At 33.6% G+C, this 24,567-nt stretch overlaps 1 protein-coding gene across 1 annotated transcript; it reads right to left on the reverse strand.

Annotated features, from left to right (window-relative positions):
- Positions 1-8,987: 8,987 nt before the first annotated feature.
- Positions 8,988-10,181, reverse strand: LOC110020273 (putative GATA transcription factor 22). Its single transcript, XM_020718319.1, has 3 exons — positions 9,817-10,181; positions 9,480-9,710; positions 8,988-9,387 (listed from the first exon to the last, which is right to left on the reverse strand). The coding sequence occupies exons 1-3, from the start codon at positions 10,015-10,017 to the stop codon at positions 9,076-9,078; spliced, it is 744 nt and encodes a 247-aa protein (XP_020573978.1). The 5' UTR covers positions 10,018-10,181; the 3' UTR covers positions 8,988-9,075.
- Between the last annotated feature and the right edge of the window lie 14,386 nt (positions 10,182-24,567).

The raw sequence follows: 24,567 nt of genomic DNA on the forward strand, positions 1-24,567 counted from the left end.
AGATATATTTTTTTAATCCAATTTTTGTTTTATTTGGGCCTTTTTTCAACAATTTTTCATGGGCATATCAAGATCACAAATGAGATTTTATGTATTTTCACCCAAAATTTGTTTTGAAAATTTAATTATTAAGGCTACTCCAACTCTAACTTGGATTGTCTTAAGAGATATTCATGTTGTTCTCATGGATAATATGATGAGGATAGTTTCAAATTCTATTTTTTATTTTCACCCATACAATATAGCTTATTTTGATGGCTTCATTTTGAAATCAACAGGTGTTTATCGAATGATAATCTCATATTAGAACTAATAAAAAAAAATTTACATCGCATAGATTCTAGCAGTGTAAAATAACTTCATTTTAATTTAATGAGAGTTTTCTTTCCAGGTCTTAAATTGGAGCCTCAACTGGAGCTTAAAGTAAGTACAAAGATGCCTAACATGTGTATCGATGCATAAGGACTCTGTGGAATTGACACACATCAACATCTATGCTCTCCTGGTGGATAGTGAAAGCTCTTTGATTATCCCATTTGTCAATGTAAGAGTGATGGTAGTCATACCAATCCAAATCAGCCTTTCCTTTGTCATCTGTGTACTCAAAACCTGGCTCTATTGGCTCCATGTCTATTCTTTGAATCTCACCAAATTGTCTTATAACACGGCCAGGTAAAAGCCTCTCAACATATTGCCAACATATCAAAGGGACTCAAGCTTTCCATATAGTGGAAATTTCAGCCACTTGTGTTGTTATCTTCTGGTTGTAGGGCTTCCATATAACATGAATAATAATTCAGAAATATGCATGGTTATTAACAATAATGATGTAATACAAATAAATTTATAATTACAAATTAAAATATACTAACCTGGCTCACAAGCAAGCCATCAATTTGTTCTGTAAAGATTAAAACATTGCCTGCAAGCATTTAACGTACACATTGCACATTCTACTTATAAGTAGGTATTAAATAAATTTACAAATTTATTCTATTATTCTTTCAAATTTCTCAAGATTTTCTATTAGAGGCATATAATGCAAATGTATCTCGCATCCAGATGTATCAGGCACTAGGAAACAACCAAATATAAATAATACATATACTTGAATGTGACTCTAAAATGAAATGTCATCCAAGTTTAGGTATGAAGCATGAAAGAAGTTCCATCTAAGCCATATGAGGGGCATGCATATATGTTTTCAAGGTTAGCCCATTTGAAATGTTGATGTCAACACCGGATTTACCCGGTCGTGATACACAACATCTTCTTTTGGATGAGAGTCGAGAAGGTTGTTGCAAAAATTAGGCCATGAAGCCCACCTGTGGTCTGCCCCTATGACCTTTGGGCCAATCATTGGTGGACCATCAATGAAAATGACGAGTATCATCCCAACGTCCTATATAAAGTAATCATCATCTCACCCATAGTAGGCAGACTGTGTTTGTGTTGGGTGAAAATCACTTTATAGTTGTTGTCAATAAATGACGGTCAAGCTTGATGTAATGCATACGTCTGAGACAATCTAGGCCAAGCAGATACAAACCCTCTATGAAATAAGGGCATGTGATCTGCCACTCTCTAGCCATAACCACGTGTGAGGCCACCTCTAAAATGGTTCCCTGTTGAACATAGTATAAACTGTCATTTTTACGAAAGCATAAGAAGATCAGAAACATAGAGGATTTGAAACATGTCCCATCATGGTGAGCAATTCGGTGTAAACCTCACAACACAGATATGGTAGGGGTGAACAAAATGTCTAGGTTTTTGTTCAACCATGAAACCAACATGTTACATTTAAGCATTGAGAGATTAAAACTATAAAAAAAGTATGTAAATCCTAAACATATTAAATAATGAAAGTGGTTATGAACTATATGAAATGTTATAAAACCCAATGCAACAAAAATAAAACATATTTAGAACAAATGTCGCATAAAGTTACAAAAAAACACACTTAATTCCAATAAGTTAGGAAAAAAATCATTGATTGATTGTTCTACATAATAAAATTTAAAAACTTAATCAAACTCACACAAATCATAGTTATCTGACCTGTCGCCCATGATGATGGCTCGACCCCACCTTGATCATCAGATATGTAAGTTACAAGAATATTAATCAGCATGCAATAAAACAAATCATATAATACAATGCATTTTATTAGTAATGTTACAATAATTTAAGATATTCCACCTTGAGTTTAGCAGGCAAGTGGACTTGTAGTGTCCCGACGTATTGCATATGCTGCAAATTCTTTAGCTTGTGTCCTACTCTCATCTATAGTATTAGTGTAACACTTGGTTTGTGGTCCCACGGATCTTTGTCTGAATGTCGGTGGAAGAAATTATATAATACCTTGTTCAATATTGAACTCCACCCATTCAGACTTGTTTGGAGTTACATGAAATTAGGATGCGTATTTTTCTATGTAGTTACAGACTAAATAATATTGGGAAACATATGGATTGTGGTCAATTTGATGATGTCCTAAAGAACCTATCACTTGAGAACATGGAATATGAAATATTTGAGGCTTAAAACTTGAACAAATTGCACCTTGAATGTTGTTCATCTGAACTTTATAAGAAAGAGATTAAATTTCATATACTTCATACTCATGCATATTTACACGAATGGGTGTTGGCATCCTTCTAGCTTCATTCTCAAACACTCAAAGACTTTTGGTTATTTTTGGTATAAAATTGAATCATTTTTTGCTTCAAGATCATCTACAATTTTGGACAACTTTAAGAAATGATTTACAACATTGTAGTAAATAGAAGATATTAAGGTTCAAATGGGCAATCCTCTTGCACGTTTTAGGACTCTATTGAAGCACTCAGATGTATTAGTTGTCATTGTTCCATATCTAAATTCTCATCATGTAGTAAACTCCATTTATTAGGGTCTCTTTGCACAAACCAGTCTAATGCTTCTGACTTTATGTTGCTGATATCTCCCATGTATTGGTTAAACACTTGAACGTCATTGCAGCTACCCGCCCAATACATTTTTTTTGACAAACATTTTCAACATCTGAAGTACCCATTCTACGAATTGTCTTCTTGAAATTCTCACATAAATGTCTAAGGCAATGTCTAAGAGTAGCCCATGAAAAAATATCATAACAAGCATTCACAATTCCAGCATGTCGATCTGAGATTCCTATTCACCATGGAATGGGAAACATGACTCCAATTCTGTTTAAGCCACCCTTGGAACACCCAATCACAGACCTTGGGTTTGTCAGGTTGGTATTAGACGCTCATTTTGCGTCGGCTGACTTTTTGGGGTGTCATGGACTACCGTTGAATCATGCACAAGAAGTCTGAGCTAGTCACCTGTTGCTTGGGTGTGGTCGCTAGACTTTGAGGTTCACTCGGCCACCATTCAGTCGCCCTTCCCTTATGCTTTCTTAGATCACATAGTTCACATCACATTTTTAGCTAGCTCAAGATGGGAAGTTGATCAATCGAATCTGGTCGACTGATTTCTTGGTCTGGTCAATGTGGCCTCTGGTTGCATGAACCACCATTTTTCTTGCTTTAGTCGACTCGATCAGCCGTTTTTTTTTATGTCACACAAATCTTTCATATAACATAAAAGCGCTAAATTAAGAGATTCTAAATTTATATGTAAATGTATTGCGGAATTTACATACACACCTCCCAATTCCCATATATTTACATATCTTAAAAACTAAATGCATATAAATTAATACCACTGAAATCATTCACATAATATTAATACTTCAACAAAAGAAATCATCAAACAAATACGAAGGAAATTCAAAAGAGATTGAAATACAACTGTTACCTTGGATTGAATTTAGCTTTTCAAAGTCATAGTACTACTAACTTATCGTCGGCGCTTGAGCAAAGAAGTATTTGCAAATTTGGGTGGAGCCCAATGATCATCGGGGAAAATTCACCGAGAGCCCTAATCAAATGCAGAAGAACTAGGAAGTGTGCCTTTGTGAGCCGAGTTAGGTTTTAAATGAGTTAGCGGTTGATCGAAGAATAAATTTTTGTTGTCAAAATATTGCAGTTGAATGTTCAACCAGTATCAGCTGCTTTAAAGTAAATTATAGTATGATTGAATGATTAGCCATTTTGTCAACCGTTCTGGCTGCTAAATATCTGACTAAAAATTTCGCCTGATAAATCAACTCCTTAATTGGGTTATTCCCATAGTGAAATTTTGTACAAAGATTTATTGTTTATCAATTGGATTTAAGTTACCTATAATGTTTGAATTTTGAGTGATACTAATCTATTTGATTGTTTATACATACTATTGAAAGTTTGAAGGAATCAAATTTTATATATCTTTTATTACATAGAGACTCAATTGTGTTATAATATATATTCTTGTACAATGATGAAGCACATGATCAAATTAGCATAATATTATTCTTGTACTAGGCCTTCAACATTTTCTAAAGCATTTCATTTTATAATCAATAGTATTTATTCTCATTTTCTTTAAAATATCATTTCTTATGTATGTTTGAGTTATTTTGTCTTATTCCTTCAAAGGACATTTGTCTGCGAAACAAAAATTTATTATTTTTGAAGTCATAGTTCATATATAATACATAAGTTTAATCTACATAAGGTTCCAAATTGTACATAGAATCACAATAAAAATGAGCGGCATATGTATGTATGTATATATATATATATATGTATGTATGTATGTATATGTATGTATGTATATAGATATACAAACATGTATACATGTATGGATGTATGTATGTATGTTTTTTTTAGAACTCTAGGGGAAATTTTACTGCTACTAACAAAAAATTACACTGTTTAGGTGTAGGTTTCAGCTATACCCAAAAAATAATTCAACCAAAAGAATTTCTATGGAACCTTCAAGGAGAGTTACAACACACGCAAAGCTATCAAATTCAAAAATTATAAGTATGTGAATAAATTAGCAACACTCGACATTGGTTCCAATAAACGAGAAGTCACTCAAGTAGCCATGAAGCATAACCAAAACCTTCCGAAGAGGGGAAACCCCAACCTGAATATGCTCAAGGCAGCACCCCATTTGGCTAAGAAATTCGCATGCTTATTGGATTCCCTATAATAATGTGACTGCCTAACTTGAAAAAGAGGCAGAAACACTGTAATTCTTTTCCAAATATGCAAAAAATACAATGGACATATAGAAATCTTGTAGCAAATGTTATAAGTTTGTTTCAAATCAGTTTCTATTTGAATAGCATGAATACCCATCTACCGGAGCACCAATAGACGGTAAAACACAATAGAAAATTTTAAAACTAGTGCATTAAAATGGGAACATGGCACAACAAAGTAAAATAAACACTTCCAAACTTTTGTGTTCCTAAGAAAGGATGTGTTAGAAGTAGTTGAGAATGACCAGAAAAAACATAAACCTACTAGGAGTGTCATAGTGTGGAGATTATGCATAGGTTATAAGAAATTAAACAAAGCTACTAGGAAAGTTCATTTTCTCTTACCCTTTATTAATCAGATGGTGGATAAATCTTTTGTGTTTTACCGTCTATTGGTGCTCTGGTAGTTTTTGAAGAGACGAATCTTGTGCTAAATTGGAAAAAACAAGTAGTTTGTGATTTATGAAGGTATTTTCATTAGGCATAAGTTATCAAAGAAAGGATAAAAATAGATCAGGCAAAAATTTAAGCTATAGAAAAACTACCTCCACCCACAATTGTTAGAAGATTAGAAGTTTTTTTGGGCACATAGGATTCTATCATAGATATATTCAGAACTTATCCAAGCTACAAAAATTGTTACGTCATTTATTAGATAAGGACTACTTCATATTTGATGAAAAATTTCTCACTGGCTTTGAGTGTTTAAAAGAAAAACTAATCACTGCATCAATTACTACTGCACAAAATAAGGAGATTTTATTTAAGTTAATACGTGATGGTAGTGATTATGCTGTAAGGGTAGTGCTATGATAACAGAGAGATGTGATTTTTTATATGATATACTATACGAGTAAGACTCTAAAAGATGCACAAAAAAACTACACCACCACATATAAGGAGTTAGTTACGATAATTTTTGAGTTTGACAAGTTTAAGTTGTATATGGTAGGTAATAAAGTTAAACTCCATGCTGGTCGCTCTATAATTAAATACCTCGTAGATAAAAAGATGCTAAACTTCGCTTGATTCATTTGAAACTTCTATTATATTAACTTAATATGATGATAATTGATAAGAACATTACTAAATATCATGTAGCAGACCACTTGTCCCGATTATAACAGGATAATTCTGAACATATTTAAGATATTAATAAGAATTTTCTTAATGAAGGATTACTTGTAATTTGTGAATAAAATATCCCTTGGTATGGTATCATACCTTTTGATATGTTTTATAACCAAAAGAAGAAGTTTATTTTTTATGACAAGTTTTACTTTCAAGTGAACAAGTATTATTTAGAATTGAAAATATAAGGATCAAGTTATTAAATGGTGTGTCCCATTAAAAAACATTCATTAGATAATTGGAACCAGCCATGATTCAGAATTTGGAGGTCATTTTAAAGGATTTAGGATATCTACTAAAATTTTACAATAAGGATTCTACCGACTGACCTTATTTAAAGATGTTAATGATTATATTAAGAGATGTAATCAATGTCAAAGGGAAGTTAATATTTCTAGAAGAGTTGAGATGCCTTTAAATTACATATTAAAGGTTAAAACATTTGATATTTGGGTAATATATTGATAAGATCATTTGTATATTTTGTATGTAAGATTTAAATCCTGATAGTAATAGACTATGTCTCAAATGAATTGAAGCAATAGATTTAATCAAATGTGACTCTCAGACTGTTTTGAGTTTTTTGAAAAAGAAATTTTACATAGATTTGGAACACCTAGGGTTATAATCAATGATGGGTGAAGCCATTTCTGCAATAATTCAATTAAGACACTAGTGGCCAAAATTTGATATTTAACATTGTATTTCTACCTCATAGCATCCTCAAGCTAGTGGATTTATAGAACTCTAATAAGCAGATCAAGAGAATTTAAGAGAGAGATATTGGCCCAAGTAGGAAGGATTGGTCTCTTAGGCTAGACAATGTTTAATGGGCCTTTAGGATAACTTATAAGACACCCTTACGATGTCCCCATATAAGTTGATTTTGGAAAATCCTGTCACTTGCCAGTGAAGTTAGAGCATAGTTCATACGAGATCACTTGACATATATAATTAACGAATATTGTCCAAAAGGAAATGAGGATTCTCTCTCTGTTTATGACTAATAAATCATAATCAAAATCCAGTGTTTTCTTTCTCTTCTTTCTGTTTTCTTATGCTTACGGTCTATTCCTTGGGTGTAATTTTGAGACAGATCTCGGTCCATCGTACACATACATAAATTTACATACACATATACACACACATAACCTTTTTTCTATTATTTTTGTTGAAGTTAATACTAATCTTAAATATTTATGTATGTACGATGAATTTATACGATAGAAAGATGCTCTAGCCACAGAACAACAAAATGAAGCTCCCCCAACAACCAATTATTGATTTGTGGACATAGGAAATTAGGAGAGCATAGAAAAGTAGCTTATTTGGGGTTGGATTTTATGTTTGTAAAATATCTACGTCACCATCATGAACAACTAGCAGCAGTTATTATAGCAATTAAGTATACAAGCGAAAATGAGAAGTTAGATCACAAGGTTAATTGCAGAACTGTTGTCAACTGGAAGCTATGAGGGCTGAGCAAAGCTGAGCAAACTCAGAGCAGGAGGGGATAGAAGGGTGAATATTTATTATAATCATGAAACTTATTTCTAAATATATGCTTTTTTGTGAATATTTTCTTCTTTTATAAGCATTTGCTTGATTGTTCAACATGGCGTCAACAGTAAATTTTTTTTTTTTTACAAATTTTATTTTACATATAACATTTATTTTTCAATTGTGCAATTATTTTAACATAGGGGCAAGCAGTTAATTGTACTATTGTATCTCTTTTTGCATATAAATAGGGTTGTCATTTTTACAGCAGAAGAGTAATAAACTAGCGGAAAAAAACTCTAAAAGCTTTCACCTAGTGTGCATTCTATCTCTCTATCTCTCACCTTTCAGGACAAATTCAGATTCCTGTACATAGGCAACAAAAAATTAGTATAATATCAATATGATTGAAATATATATATAGATCTTTATATAGTGTTGATGACAAAAATAAAAGTTGAACTTTTGTATAATAAGATCAATCCAGTCTATCCATGTGAAACCATTTGGATTAATCACAGTCAATTCAAGCTTGTTTGGGTGAAGTTTTGATCAATCATACAGGCATTACTTAACTGGGCACAACTTTTTAAATTTTTTAACCAAGGCCAAAAAATGTGTTCGTCCAGATTGGCATGTTTTGATCCCACATCATTTCCACTTAACAAAACTTAAATTAGAATGAGCGCTACACCAAAACGCCAGCTTTGGTTAATTAAACACAGCATTTCCTAATATTACTATTTTTTACTACTTCAATGATTCATTTAGTTCTTATTACTTTTATGTTGTTCGCAACTTTCGAGGCAACTTCAGACTGGCGAATACGACAACCATCATGATTCTGAACAAAAATTTCAATTTCTGCAGAAATTTGATAGATGCTAACTAATGATCCCAAACATTATCATATCATGAAGTATAAAAATCTTATTTGTCATAAAAAAAACGCAAAACATAAGAAAATGAACGACTAATATGCAATTATATATACATTATCTAAATCTTAGAAAATTAATAATCCAAGCTAAAAACCATACATTTGAACTAGCACCCAGCCCTCAAATCAACACAGTTGTATGTAGATCAGCCATGGGAAGCTTTAGTTCTCACCATATTTCAACTCTAAATAAACAAAAGAACATAAAAACTAAAAAAAAAAATGCAAACTTTAATGAGAAATCGAAGACATTATTTCATTTCATCTCCACAAACTCTTGATATAATCAAACAAGCATATACCAACCAAATTGTTCAAACAAAAGAATTAATCATCTATAACTTCAAAGAAGACCACAAGATAAAGCCATTAACAAAATAGCTGCATCCTTCTCATCCTGAGGAAAGACTCTCTGTAAATTAGCTGAACTGTTGTTTAAACTTACAACAATATCATCAAAGCCAAGCTTTCTCTGTGCAGCCTCAGAAGCAGTAGCAGAAAACCTACACCGCTTCTTAAAAGGGACCGTTTGGTCGACAAAATCTGATACCTTATCCTTTCCATCTTTAATTACTGTCATACCACCACTCATAGCAGAAGCAGCCATTGCTCTCCTTGCCTTCCTTTGCCTTATTCCGCAGGCATTACACAGAGACTTGATCACGTGAAGAGCAACAGATTAAAAACTTCAGATATGTTCTTTTATATTAAATGATTAAATGTTATATGCATAAATGTTATATGTACCTTTGGGCCATGAGGTCCACTCCTCCATAGTGGGGTTTTGGTCGTGCTGCAATCTGAGCAAACTCGAATTATGCTCTCTTGTTTTGCTTGTTTTTGATCCGGGTTTTGATGATTGTTTCTTCTGGTTCTAGATTTTTGTGCTTGGTCCGAATTCATCATTTTTTTCATGATCCTCATCTTGGAAGACATCCATTTAACTGGTCCTTGTCGTTGATCTTCTTCTGGAACATACTGATAAGATCATAACATGAAGAATTTTTTACAAATTTCAAAGATGGTATATATATGTGTATATAATCACATGAAGATATAAAAAATTGATGATTGATTTGAGTACCTGTTCTTGTAGTTGAGCTTGGTGATGAGGGAGGCCTCCATGATCATGGGCTACATGATGTTTTTGGTTATGTAAGAAAAATGGATATGAAGAGATGGAAGTGGTGCTAGTTCCTAGAGAGAGAAACGGTATGTGGCTTTCATGTTGGTTTTCAACATGAGGGGAGAATTGGGAGATTTGGCAACTGTAGAATGGATTCATGGAGTTCTATAGAGCAAGGTGAGAGAGAGAGAGAGAGAGGAGATGGTGGAGGAAGAGGAGACAAATAAAGGGCAAATATATGTGAGTATAAAAGGGTTTGGTGACTAGAATGATCTAAGAGAGAAAAAGCTTGAAGGGGTTTCCATTTTCTTCGAGAAAATAGCTCTATGTTACAAGGATAAAGAAGTTATAAAAATAATAATAATTAGAAGAAGCTTGGAAGGTATTCATGTGAGTCATTTTTTGGAGGAATTATTGCGTGCGGACATCGCATGCATCTCTGCATGCGGTGTTCGATCCTAGCCGTAGATCACGATGATCTACGGTCAGGATTATTTCCGTTTTTTTTCAAAAAATTAGGTGGGGCCAACCGAAATATATTGGGACCGTAGATCAGGTGATTTACGGTACGGATCGGACACCACAGGCAAGCTGCGTGCGGTGTCCGATCCGTATGAAATAATTTTCCCATTTTTTGATTGGGACAAAAGAAATAAATTACGATGGTAAAATAATAAGGAGGATGGCACAGCGAATATTATGAAAAAGCCACTGCTTTTACAGGACCACCCCTAACAAAAAACAATTTTGAAGTATATTGTTGCGCTTGTGGTCAAGCTAATTGTTTAAAGATATTAATTTTTAAAGCAAGATTTACATGCATGCCCTCAATTCTTTTGTATTTACATATCTAACATCTAAACTTCAATTATTACAAAAAATATATTTATATCACCTAACTTGTGCATGAAAAGATATATTTTATCTTTTAAAATTAATATGATTGTATTTTTATGTGATATAAAGATTTAGGCGGTACAAATGTGATAAAAAGATTTAGATTTTAAATATTTAAATACATAGAATTGAGTGGTGTGTAAATGTCGGATGTGAACGAAATATGTGATAAATTTCTAGTCTGTTTACCCTTATTTTTACATAGTTTAAGACATTATTATGGTTGAGGAATATATTTTTGTCTATTTAGTGTAGGTTACAGGCTAGATGTGGTTCAAGAAAAAAGACAAATTGGAGCGAGTAATGCAAAGTTATGAGCCAACGCACCTGCGTCGTTTGCCCAATGCATCAAAGTTGTTTGAGCATGCTCGCACCTAGCTTGAGCGCACCCGCGCTATCGTATTTCGTGGTTAAAGTGCATGCATCGTGTCCGGTCGCTAAATCAAATTTGGAAGAAATTTTCTTGCATTTGTCAAGCTTTCCCTATATGTATGCTCATAGGAACGATTCTACATCTTGCGTGGCTTGATGCTTGAGGCTAGAGTTAGATAGAGTTTTTTGTGAGTGAGAGTTTTCCCTTAGGGTTTTCTCTCTCTTTTGGGATGAAATCTTTATGATTGTTTTAACTTCTCTTTTCCCCCTTGTTTCTTATTGTTCTTCAAAGATTATTGTATGAGAGAGAGATTTTCTACTCTTGTGGAGAGGGTAAATCATTATTGTAAGAGTTACATTATTTTACTTCTTACAAAAATGATTTACATGAATTTCTTTTCTGTGTTTTGCTCCATTATGCATGGCTAAATCTCTTCTGTGTCTCTTTGATATAATGTTAGTGGTTTTCCCATGATTTTCCAAGATGTTTTCCATATAACGTTTTCTAACCTTCCATGTCTTTATTTTGTTGTTTAACCTTTTGGATTTCATTTAGTTATTATCTGGCCAATTATGATGTTAAAATTTCTTATAATCTATGACTTCTGCTCATGCATAGTAGAACGATTAGGTTAATCATAGAATTCTGACATAATATGCATGATCTAGTAAGGGTTCTGCAACCTAGAAAGGGGATTAGAAGAATATTTTGAAAACGTCACAAGATTAAGCAAAAATTAACTTCATGAGCTTCTGATTCATCTTCTGACCTAGGCACAGTCTTAAGAAGGAAACTTATCTCTGTTGGCAACTATTATGTAGGAACAAATTAAAGAAAATCACGAACTATCACGATATCCATGTCGCAAAAGCACAAGCCTCATCTCCCTTGAAAAACATTAAGTGTCTTTCTAATTTTGTTTTCTGATTTCTAAGATTGATTTTTGTTATGTTGGTTATAGAATTTTAAAATTTCAACAACCTTTTTTGTGAACAAGGTAAATTAGGTTTACATAGTTAGTAAATTATAGATTTTTCTTTCAGAATCATCATTAGCACTTTCCTTCTGGGATCAATATGTGAAATCTGATACAACATATTACTTTACATGTATACTTGTGTGATTGACTGACTTACTTCATGTGACAACTTTTCTGCCATCAATTTTTTGGCACTGTTGCCAAGGAAAGTTGTTAATAATCATTCTAATTTTAGGAGAACTTTAAATGATAAACTTAAAATCTAGGTTGGGTATTTTTTTTTACTTTTCTATTTTTCTTGTTTCTTGTTGTCATAGCTATTGCTTGCACTTGCATGGATGTTCTGCATTTTCATGTTGGTGCTGAAAAAAATAAAAACTGAAAAAAAATTATAAAAGCCAAAAATATTTTGTGAGTTTATTTAATTATTTTTTTACGTGTTGTTTGCTTTGTATTTTGGCATGTTGACCAACTGGTGTGGGATTATATCATTGTGTGTCTATTTGGAGTGTGTCGAGTTTATCATTAGGATCTCGTTGCCACTGTCTTAGTGTATGCATAAGGTAGTCGAGCCTGATCTTGCCCCTTTTGATGCTGAAATTAATAGAACCTTTAGTGCTTAAGGAGCGCACATTCACTCACAAACATACTCATAGAGATGGATAACCCTCAAGAGCCTACCCTGAAACCCCTTAGGGATTACATTAATCCTTCTGTTGAAGAAATCCAAAAAGCATCAACTACTCGACTGTAGAGGCCAATACCTTTGATTGAAATTTGTTATTATCCAAATGATTCAAAATAGTCAGCTTAGGAGACTACCTATGGAGGACTCAATCTTCACATGTCAAATTACCTTGAACTTTGTGCCACTTTTTGGTATAACAGTATCCCAGTGATGTTGTTAAACTTAGGTTGCTCCCTTTCTTTTTAAGGGATAAATCTAAGGTGTGGTTAAACTCTCTTGCTCTAGAATCCATAACCACAAGGACCAATCTTGTCCAAAAATTTCTTAGCAAAATATTCCCTCCATCTAAGACTGTCAGACTTAAGAATGATATCACTTCGTTCACTCAGGTAGATTGAGAGTCCATTTATAAGGCTTGGAAGAGGTTTAAGGAACTGCTTAGGGGGTGCCCCCACCTTGCCTTACCTAATTTCTTGATTATCTAAACCTTTTATAATGGATTAGTATGCTCTCTAAGGTCCATCATAGATACTGTAGGTAGGGGATTACTTATGTCTAAGACTTATGAGAAAGCCCACCGGTTAATAGAAGAGATGACCACCAACAATATTCAATTTTTTGTTGATAGAGTCACGCCCCAAAAAGTAGAAAATGTGCAAGAATTTGATGTCTTAACTATCCTAGCTACTTAACCTTGGGGTGAATTATGCACAAGGGTGGTCATCAAGTGATTGGATGTTATATAAACCTATGGTAGATCCTAGCATGGCCGCTTTGGAGGCTATAAATTCCATAAAAAACCATGCTAATAACCTCTATTCCAATACCTACAATTTAGGCTGGAGAAACTAACCAGTCTTCCAATGGAGCAGCAATAACCCTCAAGCCACCTTATATGCAATGGGGATATTCAAGAAGGTAACCCTAAAAAACAATCATACACAACAAGATTTCAAGTTAATGCTCAGCATAAGAAGAAAAGATCACTCATTGAAGAGCTGGTAATATAAATGAGGAATAAATTATAGAGTAAAACTATAGCCAGCTGGTGAATTTTATCAACAATAGACCCAAAGGTACTCTCTCAAGTAATACTGAAGTGAACCCTAAGGAGAAAGGACTCTGCATGTCTAGGATGTGAGGTTAAGAAGTGAAGGGACTAAGAAGAAACCCTTAAGAAGGAAGCCCCTACTGAATTATACCTCGACATAAAAATGAACCATAGTAAAAGATGTAGAAAGATTAGCCTCACCCATTAGGATTAGCTCTGAAGAGGGATGTCCACTATAAATAAGGAACTTTTGGTCATAGTGTTTGTTTATTGATAATTTTAGATCCTACTTGACAAACCCATGGTTCACAGTGTACACTTATCATCATGCTACTATCAGATACTTAGTAACTAAGATGGGTTCCAAGCCACACATGATCTGATCAATCTTCTTTCTACAGAAATTTGATATGAAGATTATTGATTGGATGGGTATAGAAAACCAAATAATTGATCACTTGTCTAGGCTTGATCAAGAGACTTCTGATGAGTGTTTAGAGAACATAAATGAGAGTTTTCCTAATAAGAAACTCCTCAAATTTTAAGAGGATCTCACCTCGTGCTATGCTAACATAGTGAACTTCATTGGTAGTGGGATCATTTCTTACAATATGACTTATCATTAGAAGAAGAAGTTCTTTGTTGAGGTCAGTTTCTACTATTGGGATGATCATTATCTTTTTAGGAAATATAAGGACCAGATTCTTAGTAGATATATGTGTTGGAAGAGGTCACTATATTATTAAGTTATTTCTTGATTTAGAATCAGGGGACACTTTGAAGGACTTAAAGCTATAGCTAAGGTACTATAATCCATATTTTGTTGGTCAACCCTTTTTTAGGGTTGTGAATGAATATGTGAAAGCTTTTGACAAATTTCAGCGGTAGGTATTATTTTAAAGAGAGATGAAATGACCTTAAATTTTACTTTAAAAGTTGAGATTTTTTATGTGTGGAGAATAGATTTTATGGGGCCATTCACATCTTCCTTGGGAAACACCTATATTTTAGTCGTGTTAGACTATGTCTCCAAGTAGATTGAAGTTGTGGCACTGCTTAAATATGATGATATGAGTGTTCTAAAATTTTTAAAGAAGCATATTTCCAATTAATTTAGTGATCACGATAGTCATTTTTGTAATAAAAAGATGGAGACATTAGTTGTCAAATTTGAATTTACACATAAGGTTGCTATTGCTTACAACCCACAAACCAATGGATTAGTCGAGGTCTCTAATAGATGAATCAAGAGGATCCTAGAGAAAAAAATCAACCACATTAGGAAAGATTGGTCCCTTAGGTTTGATGAAGTGTTGTGGGCTTACAAAACTGCCTTTAGAACCCCTACAGATTTGTAACCCTATAGGCTAATTTTTGAAAAAGACTTGTAGTAGTAGAATTGAAACACAAGGCTTACTAACCAATTAAGGAATTCAATTATAACATGAAGGAATTGACGTAAAGGAGATAACCACACCTGAATAAATTAAAAGAAAATAGATAGGAGGCTTATAAGAATGCAAATATTAAAAAAAAGACGAAAAAGTATAATTAGAAGTTGATTAGGAAAGAATTTCAACATGGATAGAAGGTTTTCTTATACAATTTATGATTAAAATTATTTTTCAAAAACAACTGAAGTATAGGAGGTCAAGACAATTCACTCTAATAAAAGTATATCTAATCGGGACCATAGATATTCAGCATAAGAAAACCAACAATATTTTCAAGGATAATGGCCATAGATTGAAGTTGTAATTAAAAGGTGATGGGAAAGGTTCTAAGGAAATCCTGAAGTTGGAATCATACTGACAGTAGATCTAGAATCACCAGGTTGAGGACATTAAACCAAGAACTATCTTTGGTAGCAACCAAAGTGTTATCTTAGGATTTGAGTTATTTTGCATGTTGATTGATTTGTCAGTGTTTTGTGTTCAATCTTACTTTTAGTTGTTCTTATCATTTTCTGTTGTGTTTGGATCTCCTTAGAGTAGTCGATCTCTACACGTTGGGTTGGAAGGACAAAAACCAAGTTTAGTGAAAATGAAGCACATTGCACCCGCATAGAGTAACCAAGGAGCAGCGTCCCCACACTGTGAAATGGGTTCCCTAGCTTTAAGAAAGCTTGCTTATTTTTCAACTCCTGTGTGCCCACACTGACCCTTTTTAGTTCTAAGAGACCATGAGACAGAGTGGTCAGAGAACCGACAAACACCTCACTGCACACCTGCGCTGGTTCTGGCTCACGCACTACATAATTTAGTTTATTACTGATGGTGGAATACCATCAGTAATAACGAATAAAATGTAAATAATATATTTACCAACTGTTTAGCTACGATAAAGTTGACATAGCAAAAATGTTTGTTGGTAATTAAATTAGTAATGAATTTAACAATGATTTACATTAAGTGATGTACCATAACCATCGCTACGGATTTAAAAACATGATGTTTAATCATAGCTTGATTGTCGGTTATATAAGTGATGAAAACATCCACAGGAAAAGTGTTGCAGTTTCATTGGAAAACGGTCGTGGTTCTGTAGTAAACTCACCAAATAGTAGGTTAGCTGTGGGAATTTACTGAAGGCTCTATTGGTACAAAAGTACAGCACTTTGCCCAAACATAACTTGTTCAATAGACCATTGAAAAACTTTTGCTTGCTTGAAAAATCATTGTAAAAGCATCATTAAGTCGTTAAAAACCTGGACCATCAGAAGAAAAAAATATAAAGTCTTATTTCAACGCTACAATCTATATACCTGCAATTGTAACATATCAATCAAAACACAACACAACACAATAATAAAACAAATTAACACATAAAAAAACATAAATAAAAGAAAATAATTGAATTAAAACAAATGAAATGTACATCTGCATGAAAAAACTCATGTTCGCTAAAATAAATTTTTCAATACACAACCAAACAAAAAAATAACTTCATATTCATCCTCATCATCATGTGTCCTCTTCTCATCATCATCGTCCCCACCCTCATCCTGAACAGGCTCCTTCCCTTTCCGCAGTTCCAAACATAGCACAACTTTGATCTCTTCCCTTATCTTCGATCTCAGGAAGGCTAACAGGGCATCAACCTCATCAGCAACCTGGTGACGCATCCCCTCCTCTTGTGAAGTTAAAGTGGATGCAATTGATGTGCTAGAGATCGAGCAGGCATCCTAGGCTAGCACTTGGGACTCCAACCCATAGACCCTGCCCTTCTTTTTCTCGCTAACAACCTCCCTCCAGGGGTCGTACTTAGAAGAATCGTAAGATGTGCCCAAATCACTAGCCGACAACTGAGATCAACTCTCCCTGAGCCTCACGATGGCCTTCTACAAAATATATGATTAATGAAAATAAGAGACTAAATAAATTTTGATACTTATTTGACATTTATACTTATTAATCATGTGAATTACCTGGGTCACCTGTGATCTGTTGTCCACCCAAGGCTAATTCGACTGCCGCTTGTGGGTGCACACATTTAACTCTACAACAGTTGACTCTCATCCTTTCTCTAGTGTCTATTAGTGTAACGGAATAACTAGCATACATTTCATGTAAAATAAGATTTATTGAAAAAAATAAGTCTTACCAGCCTCCTCTTATACTCCGTATGTGGGAGGTCTCCACCATTATGTTTTGAGGTCCTCATGCCCCCGCAGCCCGATGAGTGATTCATCTTTGCCTATTCCCTCTTCCTCTGATACTCAGAAGAGTCCTAGGCCTTGAGCAATGCCGCAAACACATACTCTCCCAGCCATAGTGGGTGCTTATGTACTGACACATATCACTGAACTAGCTTTGTAAGCGATTACTCCCCTTATGCTCGAAGTTTCTAAGATGTGTGCCTTCTCCTCTAGGGACCAAGACCAATGCTTCTATAAAGTGAATTAGAAATTTTTAGATTCATAAAAATAAATACATAAATATACTTACTATTTTTGGGGTTTATCTTAAACTCATTAAATCACATTTCCCAAGCTGTGATCGGGATCTTCTTTCAGGATAAGTATGGGTGGTCATACTTGCACTGAATTATATCTCTAACGGAATAGATGGTCTGTGTAGGGAGACTAAATATGAAAATAACATGTAATTTATTCTATATTAAAAAAAATACAAGGCAGTAATGTGGGCCTTAAATTAAAACTTACATGTTCCCCACTGTTCTGAGCTGCTGGAGGCTACTCATGCTGCTCAAACTCGGCGACACATCAATAGCAATCGATGATAGTGTTGGTGGTGTCATGGTTGCAGTTGGTGGTTGTGGTGGTGTCATGGTCGTGAGTAGTGGTGGTAGTGGTGTCGTGGCTAGTGGAGATGGTGGTGTTGTGACTAGTGACAGTGATCATGTTGGGGTCATGATTAGTGGAGAAACTGGTGTGGTAACTCAGAATGGAAGCGGTGCAAGTGTGTTTCCCTCTGTACCACCACATCCATGGCCTCCTTGGCTTACAGACGTCTACAAGCCAACAAGTCCCTGATGGGGGCATAACGCCCCTTCCTCTATAAGTCATCTGTAAGAAAGAAAGTAAATTTTATTAGTACATATACATACTACTAAAGATGAAAGCACAATAATACACAATAAAATGAAAGGGCAACACTAAATTGCACTTGTATAATCTACAGACTACTGAAACTAAAAAAATAGAAATACGTAGTAGACAGAAGGGAAAACTATAAAATGCAATCTACAAACTACATAAACTGAAAACATAATAGTACAAAGTAAAAACAAAATAACACTTACACATCTTTGTTAACCTCCTTTGATGAGTCACTTGAGGATGTAGTTAATATTACTTCATCCAAACCATTGTTGGAATCATGCTCATTGATATCAATATCTTCATGTTCATCGTCAACATCCACTAAATTGACCATTTCATTGATAGTGTCACGTGGAATGTATGACTCTATCATTTATAATTACTAATAAGCTAGTTTAATGAAATTTTGAATATCAATTGTCATTGTCAGTTTATCGGATATGACTAGAACCCACTCTACTTTGTCGCTTGTTCTATGAGGATATGAAAGATAAAATACTTGACTTGCTAAAATGAACGTATCAAATTTACCATATCTCCTATTCACATTTACTTCTATATTATTATACGGTTGGATAGCTCTTGTTTCACGATTAGGAATAAGGTTGAACCAGTCACAGTTGAATAGGAATACACTCCTACCAATAGAGTCAGGATAAGATAGTTCAACAACTTCTTTGAGAATCTCTTAGTAATATATTTCATCTTTTGAGTTATTACTTACTTTAACACAAATGCCAGAATTATAAGCCTTTTTCCTTTCTGATCAGGACTTCATATGAAATTTTTAGCCATTCATATCATAAATGTACCAAATTTTGAAGATGCACATGGGTCCCAAAGAAAAATCTAGCCAGCCTTGATTTGTTACTCCATTTTTCAGATCATGAATCTAGTCATTTATAAATAACTCATTTGTCTCTAAAGATAACTAATCAAAATATTCTTAGATGTTCATAGTTTTGATAAACACTTACTTGTGTTGTGAACCATCCGAGAATATTAGTTTCTATCTCCTAGTTTGTGATATCATCTTCAATTGAGTACAACAAATCTAAAAATAAACTGTTATCATGATGAAAAAATTATGGATTAACTATTATAATATTTTCGCACAGAAGAATGAACTATTAATATAAATTAGTGTCTTACTCAATAAAGGGTTGAACTTCATTGCAATAGAGAAGAACATAAAGTGTCATTGTTAGAAGTTTGTAATCACTGAGATAACATGATGTGCATCTTCCAGATGCTTCACCAAACTGTTGAAAAATAGAAAGTGTCATGAGAGGTGATACACCAAAAAAAATGTGCAATTTTATGTATACATTTTATGCTTAAATTTGGTAATATTACACTTTAAAGAAGGGTATTTTAATGTTTTATTGCAGGTATATTGATTTTAGGCAATTGGAGCAAAAATGAGCAAAAATGAAGAAATTTGGAGTAAAAATGAAGCTTTCTAGCATTCTAGCACCAGAGGCGCTATTTTACAGAGAGCTGGCGCCAGAGGCACTAGAAACTGGCGCCACAGAGAAGCGGTGTCAGAGGCACCATAATTGGCGTCAGAGGTACCATAATCCAGAGAACAACGCGAAACTTCAATACACTGGTGCCAGAGGCGCCATAACTGGCACCAGAGGTGTCAGAGATGAATTTAGATGGAGTAAGGCAATTATTAATTATTTTTTAACGGTTCTAGAAGGCTCCAATCAATTCAAATGCTCCATGAAGTTATTCAATGCATCTAGACACTTTGAAAAGGCTCTTGAATGATAAGATATGTCTCTTGGATGAAGGGACTTGTCTCTTGATGTGAAGAGGTGTGCTTTTTGGAAAAAAAGGAGAGAATTTTCAATTCTTTTTGAAAGAAAGACTGGCCCCAATTAAAAGAGGAGAGTCTAGAGGTCTAGAGGGGAGGGAGCTAGAGAGTTTTGGAAAAGAGGTCTAAGGATGGCGTGAGAGAGAGTTGTGGAGAAGAGTTAGGTTTTTCTTGTAGAGTTATAAGAGGAGAGGGAAGGTGAAAGATGTATTCGTTATTACATTTCTAAAAAAGAATTGAGTATGATTGCAAAGAGAGAAAGTGCTTAAAGGTAACTTCAAGGGATTTACTTGAGAAGGAGTGTGAGATAAGTTGTGTTCTTTTCTTTTTTTTATTTTGTAAATTATATATATATATATATGTATATATATATATAATCAATGTTTTGTCGTATATTTCTCATGAATTCTGAGTAGTCCTCTTTATGCTTCTCCCTACGATGAGATATGATTTTTTGTGAGGAGTTAATTTTTTTATGTGAGGTATTAAATATCAATAAATTGTGATGATTTAAACTTTGTTCTTCATTTACTTTTTGATCTGACCAATTGAAATGTTAAAATTTATTGAGAAACATAATATCCGAAAGGGCTATGCTTTCTACAACAAGGTAAGAGTCAGGTAAGCTGCAACAAGGTAAGATTCACATTCAATTTCATGGGTGAGAACGTATTCCATGAAGTTAAGTTCAAATAAATAGAAAATATATTTTGATGGGCGGAAAATTGGAGATTTTAGGGTGACAAACTAAAATCCCTAATTTGGTCCCGTTGCTTGGAAACTAAAGTGAGATTGTTAGCCCTTAGGGGAGGGATAAGTGAGAGCTCTGGAGTGGCAGTCATCCTCCTCTCAACCTAACCACGGATTTAAGGACCAAACTCTGGATTAGTCAATGTTCTTTTTGCACTCTCAGAGGGTAAAAAATAGGATTGCTTCTATTTGACACAATACAATTTAATATATAATTTTAAATGATTTTAATTACTTCACAATTCATAAACTCATTGTAAAGGAGAATGATGTTTTCTTAGTTTGAACTCTTCATTACAAAACTTTGTTTAGTCTTAATAAGTTTACTTCTGAAGTTTAACAAATAGCTTAGTTAACCTAATTCTTTTAAATGCATTTCATTTAGCATACAGTAAATTTATTTTAGATTTATTTTTTCGTACTTAAGTTTTTATAGTTTGAATATTGTGTTTTACATTATAACCGTAAGAATTTCCAACTCCTTATGAGATCGATACTTAAGACTCCATTAGAGCACTTTATTACTTGAGTGATATGTATACTTGCGTTGTTATTATGGTTTGACAACTTAAATATTTTATAATATAAAACTATTTATATTGAATTGATTTTTATTCTGATTGAACTACATATTTACTATTTGTGCTATCGTGTGTGTATTGTAGTATTGAAAGATATTTACAACGCACCACAAAAACCGCGCATCAGGAGGCACCACACCCAATGGTAATGATGCTTCTTGCACAAAATAATTGGAGTAGAAAATGGTGGTCTCCTGTAGTAAATATGCATAATATATGAATCCTTCTGGTCAGACTTTATCTTGACAGTTCGTTTCAGTTTATTTAAAAATCTGTAATTTAATTATTTCACAAAATTATTGATGAAGTAGCTGCTAGAAAGTTTATTACTAAATTATTACTATGTACTTCTTAAATGGATACATCCATTGATGCTACACTAGCCCACAAAGTAAGGCTTCATGTGATAGGTGTGTCGGTATGCTCCATGGAGTCAAAAAAACTATGTGGGAATATTCTTTCAAGCTTGCATATTATTATCATAATGTTTGCTTCTAATTGTCGTATGTAAGCAACATTCAAACAAGTTGCACATATTTGCTTGAAGGACACACTAATTTCAATCAGTGGATTTAAAATTTCACTTGACAAGAAGATAAATGCGGTTAGCAACAAATTTTGAAGAAAAACATGACAATCGTGACATTTCATTCCAAATATCTTTCCCGTCTCCACATCAATACAATGACTTTATTTGAAGCATTACTACTCGGGATTTTTAATGTTTGGAGCAACTCACAAATTGATTTACGTTGTGCTGAAGTAAGAGAATAATTTATTTTGGGCTTCAAAGACTTGCCAGTAACAGTTTCTCTGATTCTCCAGCTCCCTCCCTCTACAAATCTCCTTCAAATCTAGTTTGACATTCATGTAGGAGGTGACATTCATGCCGCGAGGGGGGGAGGGGAACTAGCCAACAAGAGTAAGGTGCCACGGTTTGACTCTATGGTGAGAAGACATCCGAGCATAAGCCTAATCTCACATTATGTGTTTTCACATCAAATTACATAAGTAAACGATTCAAACTTTTCCATGTCTCTCCATCTGTAGGATGACTCATTGAATTGATATCCCCTAACCTACTACGGTGCCATGTCATATGTGGAGCAGTACACGAGAAAGTAAACAGTCTTTGAAGATGTGGAATAAGCAGTATATAGAATATATGTTAGTAAGGAACTGATTGAAGACGTGAACTTTTTACTCTTTTTTTTAGGTTTAAATCTTGGAGAAGTATAGAATCTCCAATGAGTTTCTGCCGCACTGAACTTATAAAATAACATACAACTATTCACGTAACAATCAATCTTCTCTATTTTTAACCCTAACTTCAAGACCTATTTAATCGTCTGGTATGTCTTCTGGAACTAAATTCTCTTGTGGATTAGTCTCTTTCAGTAATGTTGTAAACTGATTGAAGCATTCTTGAAGCATATTAAAATCTGTTCCAATTTTTAGCATTTTAAGGGCTATATATAACTCAGAATGAGAAGTGCATCCCTCCCACAACGATCTTTGATCAGCATTTAGTAAATCATTAAAAATTTGAGCCTACTAATTTGGTATCTCTTCCTACACTTGACTCGGGTAATGTAGTGTTGTCCATTAAATATCATCTCTTCAAATCTATATAAGTGAAATCTTGGTGGAGGATCACAACTCATTGAAGGAACTTAACTGAATATTGCATGGTCAACCTCTCCATGTGAAGTCAACAAAACATTTTGTTCATGACATCACAGAATGTAATGTTTGAAGTGATAAATCTATGTTTTATTTTATTTGTGCCTAGCTACAATTAAGATCATTAAAATCAACAAAACACCATCAATTTATAATATGTAATATATAAGTAATTTACGTGTTGAGTATAATCAACCTTTTATAGTATCCAAATCGTTTTGATAGATTACATCAAAATCTAATTATTTTCTTATGCACTTAGAGATATTCATTGAGAAACTTGTTGCCCTCCATTAAAAATCTTACACCCATAAATTATCCCAAAATAACACAAGCTATTCATTTTAGTACATTAATATAACAAAAATAAATTTATGTGCTTGTGAAAAAAAAATAATTCTAACAGCGAAGGGAACCAAACTATTTAGGGTATGTTTGTAGCAGTTGCAGCTTATTGAATAATCTGCTGATAAGCTGATTAAAAATAATCCGTTGATAAGCTAGGTGCGGTGACTATTATAAATTTTTATTTTTTTGGAAAAGTTAGACCGCTGTCAGAAAGTTGTCACCGCACCTAGATAGGTGCGGTGTGAAAACGCTGTTTTCGGTGTTTTGAAAACGCATAAGCTGTCAAAACGCAATTTACCCAAACAGATCAGGTGTGTTTTCAAAACGCCACTGCACCAACTAAGCTCCCCAAACGAAAGTTTAGTAAGAAGATTTTACGTTGTGGACATATTCTAAAAATAAAATAATAACTTCAAAAATATAAATTAAGATGGTTCCAGAAAACGGCTGTATCAAAATAAAAGATCAATATTACATATCATCGCATCTTAATCAGTCACTGGCGAATCATAACAATATATTGATTTTTATTGGGGGCATTTACATTCATACCACATAATTCTTATGTATTTACATGTCAAACATTTAGACTTTCATATTTATTTACATAACAACCGGATCTTTAATGCCCCTAAAAATAGAATTATTATTTACTTAAAATGAAATACACACTCTCGAGCATAAATTTATGATAATAAAATTATAAATTGTAAATATCAACTATATAAAAAAATTGTTTGTCTGTATTATTAGGAAAAAATATTATGTCTGGAGTCCAATGAAATTATATCGTTGAGGTGATCGACCCGGTAACATAAAGGAATTTTCCCTCATATTATTCAGGTGTTATTGCGTATTATTCAGGATTTATTGTGTGTTATTCAAGTATTGATGATGTGTTAATGTGTTATTATAACACTGAAAATATTCACATAACACAATAACACATGAATAACATACAATAACAAATGAA

Source organism: Phalaenopsis equestris, unplaced genomic scaffold (genome assembly GCF_001263595.1).
Source record: "Phalaenopsis equestris unplaced genomic scaffold, ASM126359v1 Scaffold000094, whole genome shotgun sequence".
NCBI classification, from domain to species: domain Eukaryota; kingdom Viridiplantae; phylum Streptophyta; class Magnoliopsida; order Asparagales; family Orchidaceae; genus Phalaenopsis; species Phalaenopsis equestris.